We start from the raw sequence: 8,527 nt of genomic DNA, 5'->3' as shown, positions 1-8,527 counted from the left end.
CTTCTTCTTCACTCTCGGCCATTGCTGATGTTGTTTGCAACACAGCAAATGGTGCCGTGCTGTGGACCAGCGAGCACACCGCCTTAAACGTTCACAAATTGGTTTGCTTTTCCAAACTGGCCACCGTACATGTCAATAGTAGTTACTTAATTGACTTTCCGTAATTGGATGCAATGAACGATTCGCAAAATACAAAACCATGTGTCGTCTTGAATACTTTGTCTTGAATGTTACAGCTGCGTTCAAGTAAATGTACGATTGGTAATGCCGGTCTTAGGCAGTACGTAGGGAATACTGATAGCACTTCCTTGCGATGATGTGGTGATCTTAAGAACTGGAGGCAGCCATATTGTGGAAGTAGGCGTGATGTGATTGATGAAAAGAAACTCACGCAGTGACTTGCGCAGACCCTTACCTTCCGACTGACATTCATCAGCTTCGTTGCAGTAACACGGGGTATATATTCCAAAGTGACATAGGCAACTGTGGTCATACAGCTTTCACTCTCCTCATAACTCTCGCTGAATTTGGTGATTGAGTGCAGCCCGTGCAGTTTTGAGTTCCGAATCCACTTTTATAAAGCGTCAGTAATTTGAGGCAGCAGTACTAACGGTTCTTCGAAAGAATGGCGCGCTCTTTTCGCCTACTTTCTGTTTTCCTATAGAATGCGCAGATGTTCACACTGAAGCATAGATCAAATACTTGCTCCACGTTAGAGTTTTGGCGGCATCTAAAGCATCGAGGCACCTCAGTTTTGATGTTTGTCTTTTCGCAAACTTTTTTGACCAATGCTTGCACCACCTCGCACAGGGCTCTTCATTACTATAGGCTTTCACTTGGCACTCAGTGTTCCCTGCACTCACACCAGTCAGTGCGGCATGTACATCCGAAAAAGGCACGCAAATTGCAGTCGAGGACTGTTTAAACAGCTTCTCTACATATTTCGATTTGATACGATTGTACGTCTTAAGTTTCTCGAAGTCGCTCTCTCCCCCAGTTCTCGCTTGGAGAGATTCATTGCTGCAGACACTTCCATGCGTTCGGTCATATTACCGCTTGCGCGAAACTAATAGACACCTCACAAAAGGACACAAAACACGTATTTATTGCAGCGTACGTCGCTTCACCTCAAGCTGCTCTTGCTTTATGTTTACCGTCTCTCATTCTCTCGTGTGTGAAGTGATCTTTTCACACGTAACAGCATGCATGGGTACAGAAGCTTCAGCGGCAAGTATGCAGTGGCAATTTGTATGAACGTATCTAAAACTGCGCATACGGCTACAACAGAATGTGCACAATGTGCCTCTCAAACGAAGTGAAATTTATTTTGTCATGGGGAAGCGTAAAAACAGAAACAAGAACTGGAAGTCGCCTTTATTTCAACAACGCGTCCCGGGAATAACATAAGCTCAGCTGGCCCGCGCTCGAGCCTACCCTCACACAGTTATGAGTGCGACCTGCAGTCTAAGGGGCGCGTAGCCGTCATTTGACGGAAACTCGCTTCTCGAACGGTGCCGCCGTGTTATGGGTAATTATGCTGGTTTGGTAGTTCTGCAGGCACCGAATCCCTTTAATTGAATTCGCGCAGTAGTCATGTAGGATAACCATCGAAACCGAATCGATGTTTTTTTATGGGCTGATTTAATCATAGTGCTATTTTTCGGTATAGCGTCACGAAACTGGCATATACGCTCCAAAACCGGGTTTGAATCGGATACGAATGCTGCGGAGCGAACTAATCTTTCGTAAAAAATGCTATACAAATATGTACAGAACAATAACGAAGAGAAACGCACTATCGAACACTATATATGTTGTTGACGGAAAGATGGGGCACGGCATGCAGGAAAAGGAAAGGCACAGAGAAGGGGGAACTAATAAATATTCAGTCTAAGATTTTTATATCAAACAGAAAGCGCCAGCTAGTGTTAGGGATACAGCTATCGCTTTACTTTACTATGACATGCGGTCTTTAGAAGGGCAGCTTTCGTGACAGTCTTTCTAGGGCAACATTTTTTGGTATTTGCGCTTGCGTGGAAGTCCATTCTGTTGTGCATGATCAGCCTGATAATAAAGAGTAGGTAGTGTGCGCGTCATGGTGTCGTTCGTGCTCAGTTGCTTCATGGTGCCCACTATGCCCCTTCTCCCTCTTAACGGAGATGTAATATAAACCTGAACACTATCTTTCTTATGAACTAATTATTTTGTTACAGGATAAACAGGACACTGCCTTAGTGACAGTTCTCGATATAAACACAACGGCATTGCGCACTTTCCTGAGCATTGTTCCTTCTGTACATGAGCTTCCTGATTTTGTAGATTAAGATTCTTGGAGGAAGCACTTATGCCACTACGAGAAAGCTGATGAGACTGTTTTATATCGCCGTTTAAGATAACGCCATGCATGCGCAATGCTGTGAAGTTCTTTCTTTCCTAGCGGGGAGAGGTTCTTGCTCGTCACGTTGCAGTGACCAATTGATTTGCAATATAGTTTTACAATATCGCACATAAAACACCGGCACATAGTCAGTTACCCTATCCGTGGGCCTAGGCTACTTCCTTTGTGTTGGCTGCTGTTTTGCTGAGATAACATTGTGCACGACTACTAACATTGTGCTCGCTACTCCCTGACTCTATGGACGACTTCGGTCGCAGAAGGCTAAGCATGTTTGCGTCATACACGTGCTCTTTCTATTTCTTTTTTATGTAGCAACTTCGGCCATTTTCGATGGCTGTATATTTCTAAACAAAAACAGTTCCACATAAACTGGCCCAATTTTCTACAACATTGTGCCAGTAAGCATATGGTGGCTGTTACCTGGTCTAGTAGATAATTTGGATGACAAGGTATGGCCCACTGATTACGTGCCTATTCTTAATAAATCCGCCAGAATAGATGTACCCAGGTGACACAAATGGCATGTCTACTTAAATGTTTACAGTACCGTATATTGTGCCGTGATATCGTTCGCCAATGTGGTTGGCCGCGAGATTGCCACATCATGCATCAGCCGAACTGTGCAATAGCTTTTATGATTCGCAAGTGGATGGTTGATGTGCAGCTGCTTATACCGTAAAGCTATCGCTGACTTGCGCAGTGATGTTTTCTATGCTTTCCGTGACAATTTGTTTTGTGAACTGCATGTGCAGGATACTCCAGAATCGGTTATTGACTTTAGCGTGTCCTGACAACAGTTTTATTACACAATACGTCGTCATGGGGACGTTGGAATAATTTTGACGTCATGGGGCTTTCTGAACGTGCACACAAATTACAATACACTTGCGTTTTTTTTCCCCATGGAAACGCGGCCACTGTGGCCACGCCATTGTTACTATGCCACGATAGTGGGTATCACATACCCACCGCAGGACAATTGTTTTTTGAAAGTTAAGAGCATAGCATACATTTTTTCACTAGAGTACGATTTTTAGTTATCCACGCTATCACTGATCTCGTGGCTTCTCGCCGTCGTCAGGCGCTGGTGTGTCCTAGTGTAGACGTTCTGGCGACGCTACTTGAATGCTTGCAGGTTATACACTGAATATAGCATTGACTATTTAAAAAACAGATGAGTGACTGGGGTACCGCTTTGTAACCTTCCCGATATCTTATGCCCCGCAGTTACAAAATCTCCGTGTTCATACCTTTGTGCGCATTGGGCACACAATCTTACTCTTGCATCAGACATCAACCCTGGCTGCTATTGTTGCGCAGGGCTTCGGAAATCAGTGCATTCGTAATAGGAAACAATATGGTATTCTTTGTAAAGAAGGGGCCATATCCCATTCTCTAGTCATAATCTGGACTGCTGTGCACGTGGTCTACATAATATTCTCAAGACTTTTAAGAAGCATCACTTGTTTAGCCAGCGGGAAACTGCATCGCAATGAAAGCTGTGCTGACGGTACATCTCTTATTTGTAGCCATTTCACTTTCACGTGGATTAGAAGACGCAAATCTCAAACATCTTCATGCAATGCCAAATACATCCAGTTTTCTCGAAATCAAAAAGGTAACGAAATTTTGCTCTTCACTAGTTACGACATAAATATCTAGTAGTTAAATTGTTGAGCAGCACAATGGTTTATTGTTGTTACTTTATATTACGTAAACAAAACTTTTAGAAAGGAAAAAGTAATGTTTTATGTTTTGTGGTAACCAGTTTCCTGCACATCTCAACCTGCCCAACTAAACAAAATAAGAGTTAATCAGAACTGAAATTGTCAGCAATATTATAATGCGCTTAAATTGTATTCTACTTTGCACGATTGGTCTATTGCTTGTGAAATGAAATAACGAAGAATGTCATTGAGAAGTTCTTCCTCCTTAATGCAACTGAAAACTAATCAACGTAACGAATTGTGAAATGAGCGTAATTCTCTTATACTTTCTACAAACATTATTGTCGCAGAATTTTCAGGCAAAAGGCGCGATTTAATAAAGTGTTTCAGATTGAGATTGTGAGTAGTGTAACCAATGTTGAATAGCCACCGAACATTATGCCCCTTAATGTTTTGATGGAAACATTGGGGCGAAACACATTTCATTGTGATTGCCGACATCATAAGGGAATTCGAGCAATTTACGTATACCCTACTACTGAACATACCATTATCATTCAGAATCCGCAGTGGTCATTCTCAAGCCTCCTTTGCTTCCACTTTGAGCAAGACAGGCTATCTTCTGGAGACACCTGACGCTGGCACAATGACAATGTACGTGCGATTGTGGCCTGATGTTTAGTGCATCGGGCTTTTGGCACACACGCCCAAAATATGGTGCCGCAATCCAGCCGTAGTTCAAACGTAATTTTTCTTTCAGTTAAGGTTTCCTCAACAAAGTAGTATCACCCAGCATCTACGTCAGGAAGGTCTGGAAGGCCCTATTGTCCCTCCACGTGTAGGCGGACACCAGAGCTGCGAAGTACGCTACGCCATGCTGCCTTTCTTCTGATCCTCGAGTAGTCAAGAAACACACGCTGCTAGCGAAACGCACAATTGCAGAACACTGAAAAGTGTAAATGCATACAATTGGGCAGGAGAAGCTGGGGCAGAACAGAATGGCTGCATAAGCGATAACAGTTATTGTGCTGCCATTTTGTGCATCAAATAAATATATGAAATAATATTAAACGTCCCAAAAAAGGTGCAGATACCAAGCACTGTGGGAAATGACGTCATTGGATCCATATTGCGGGCAGTTGGCAAGGCAGCATTGTTTGGGGTGCGCAAAAGTTTACCAGGCTGACTATAGCGCTTGCGTAAATTGAGTATTTGTTTGTACGACAGGAGTACGGTGCACTAGAATTTACGCGAGTGCAGCTTCGTGGCGACAGCAGCAAGAAGAAGACGACGTTAACCACAGCTGCATAAACTTCACGAACAATTGAATTGATGTAAACTTGCAGTGGGGAAAAACGAGGTGGGTAAGAAGGGCAGAAACTAAGTACTCGCTGGCGTTAGCACGTGGTATTGCTTTGAGGGCACACACGAGTCATGTCACGACGATAATATATTACAACCTGTAGTTAGTGCCCTTTTTTGCTATCGAAAAGAGGGACATGATGCCGCTGCTTGCCTTTTCTGAGCATGGATGATGCTGCGATAGTGCAATTTGATACAACGCTGTGGTATTTCGACGCTATTTGTTCCGGGAATGTCACAGATGTGTGTTGTGACACACACATCAAGCGTATATATAGTGAAAGAAACAGATGTAATGTCATGAAATGCATTTTAGTCATCTCATATACGACATACACGATGTGCCATTCACGTAATGACATGATTATCAAGGCTATCCCTTCCCATTTCTAAGAAGCTATACATGAGGCTATCCAGGACATGGAGAAAATGCCGCGACATGCATGCCATGAAACGATTGTGATGGATGACATAATTTACTTCAGGTAATGGCGTCGTGGTCATGTTGTTAACTGTATGTGTATTTAGGAGATATGCGGCGATGCATGCATGCATGACATGGCAGCAGATGACCTCAGATGACATCATCATGCATGTCATGTCAATAATGTCATGTCATGCAATTCATGGCATTCATGCCACGAGATGCGTTTCGTGTCATTTACGTGCCTATGTATATCGACCTAACGAAATTACCATGACATTATCATGCCATGTCTTGACAGCCATGTGATGCATTTAATGTTAAGACATGACATGCGCTTCAATGTGTTGTCATTGAAGTCATGACGTACGTGACATGTCATGAAATGAATGTCATGATTTTCAACGCGCTGCTCCCCAGACCTTTATTATTTAGAATTTATTGTGGTCACTCTGGTTTTCATTGCTTTTGTTTATGCGACAGAGGCTGTCTTCGGGAGGGACGCACTTTGGTATGGTTTTCTCTAGCCATGACCACCCCGGCAAGACAACGGTATGACGACGGAGCAGTGGGGACGATAGAATGACGAAGTACGGCGCACACCGATGGAACAACGAAGGAGATATGACGAGGATAGCACAACGACAATGAGATGATGATTCAAAAATTACAATGAAGTGTCGAAGATAGAGTGACGACGTAGAAGTGCAGGTCTCTGTATGAAGAAGCACCGCGGCGACAATTGAGTCTCAAAGGACGAGCGTCAATGGGCTGGCAAAGGTGATATGAGAACGAAAAGATCAGGAAATTGCGAGGACGACGAGTTTATAATCGCTATGACATGAAAATTAGGTGACGACGATCGCTTGAAGACGACAGTATGGCGAGACTTGGACAATGAAGCTCAAATGATGATTTGGAACGACCTTGAATGCATCACAATCACCGCATGAGAACGAAAGCTTGATGACGACTGTAGGGTGACAACGCAAAGCTGATGATGGCATGACAACAGCGGGATATTTCCGATTGGATGTTGAAAGCATGTATACGATGGCTCGACGAAAAAAAATCCGAGTGATGTGAATGAAAGGATGAAGCCGCTATAACGAGGAATACATGACGACCGTGTGAAGACGACTGTACAGAGAAGGTGGCATGAACACGACGGTATGACGCGATTCGGAGGACGATGCTCAAATGACAACAATAGAACGACCACCTCGGCAACGTAAGCACGTGGACATGCCTAGTGGCCCGAGCTAGATAAACTTCTGGTCGCTTGGTCGGCTTAAGAAGCTAGATAGTTCGATATATCATGAGATGCCAACAAGCAAATGCAGAAAGGAAAACATAGAGGAAATTACTTGTACTTACGAATTACGAACAAGGAAAAATTTATTAGACATAACGCCTATGGCAAGTTCCATTTCTTATAAACTTCGTCCATGGTCTAAGGCAAACGGCCTCATCCTCAATGAAACCAAAACAAAATGCGTTATTTTAATGCTCCGGGAAGTGCTACTACATTGCCAGATAATATTATTCTAGGTCCGTGTAAAATTAACATTACGTCATCCATAAAACCGTAGGCGTAATATTCACAGCGAAAATGTCCTGGAATGAACAAGTTAGTCATATTTGCTCAATGGTACGAAAAGTTGTGGGTGTGTTAAATCAGAATCGAAGTACATTCCCTTTTAAAGTCAACCGTCTCATTTATTATGCTATTTTTCATTCACACCTCAGTTACTGTGCACATATGGGGTAACAATACAGCGCAGAATATTCAAATGCTGGAGCTACTTCAAAAGAAAGCAATGCGGGCGATAGCGAACGTTTCTTTTTTCGAACGCACGCAAGAGCTTTTCCAACAAAGCAGAATAATCAGAGTTTGTGTCCATATATAACCTCGAAACATTAGTAAGCTATGCAAATACTATGCTGGGAAAACTACATTAATTCCTAACCCTCGCAACTTGACAAGGAAATAGTACATATTCATACCGTTGCCAGGCACCATGGCAGATCCCTTCCTCACGTAATAATTATGGCTGCCTTAAACATAGACTACCTTCCCTGCTCAACTATTTCAACCAACAAAATGTTGATGTGCTATCACTAAACAAATCTAAAATTTTGGATTTGTTCTTATAGATGTGTATTGTTAACTGCTCTAACAGTTCCGCAGAACGTATGATGTCATTTTGTTGTGTTTATATGCTCATACTTGTAACTATGATTTCTAGAATCCAGGCTTCCGTTGCAGTGATTGTGGCCGGGCCACGCGGCAGAGTGCGTTGTGAACTCGATGCTGCAAAGGGCGTATTCTCGTCTTTAAGCTTCGAGGATGCGATGATCCCCTGGGCATGAAAGTCTATCATCTACATGAAAGTAGATGAAAAAGCAGCCGCAGATGTGGAACGATCCCACGTTATTGTGTTGTAGTAGTCGATGGGTTCTATAACCCGACGAGCATCCGTGAGTTCCTCTTTCGTTCCACCTACGGCCTGTTTTCGTCAACCAGGCTTTAAAGAAAGGGTTACCAAATGTAACTTTACGAAAGGATGTTGATCCCTGAAGGAGTGAACATTCCACCAACACGCTTAAGTAGATCGTGGCAATAGCGTTGGAATTAAGGCCACGTGATCACCTTTCAATGGGTGCCTAGCCATT

At 43.2% G+C, this 8,527-nt stretch overlaps 1 protein-coding gene across 2 annotated transcripts in view; it reads left to right on the top strand.

The window, feature by feature from the left end:
* The first annotated feature begins 3,810 nt into the window (after window positions 1–3,810).
* LOC142587589 (uncharacterized) overlaps window positions 3,811–8,527 on the top strand; it is a 30,476-nt gene continuing 25,759 nt past the window's right edge. Inside the window, exon 1 of one of the 2 annotated variants that reach the window (XM_075698719.1) lies at window positions 3,811–4,016. In XM_075698719.1, coding sequence (XP_075554834.1) covers window positions 3,891–4,016 — 126 coding nt within the window. In that variant the 5' untranslated portion in view covers window positions 3,811–3,890. The remainder of the gene's footprint in view (window positions 4,017–8,527) is intronic. The other variant, XR_012829583.1, reaches the window with a different exon arrangement.

This window comes from Dermacentor variabilis, chromosome 7 (assembly GCF_050947875.1).
Source record: "Dermacentor variabilis isolate Ectoservices chromosome 7, ASM5094787v1, whole genome shotgun sequence".
Lineage (NCBI taxonomy): Eukaryota > Metazoa > Arthropoda > Arachnida > Ixodida > Ixodidae > Dermacentor > Dermacentor variabilis.
Note: the sequence above shows the minus strand (reverse complement) of the source record. Positions and strands in the feature narration are given on the sequence as shown.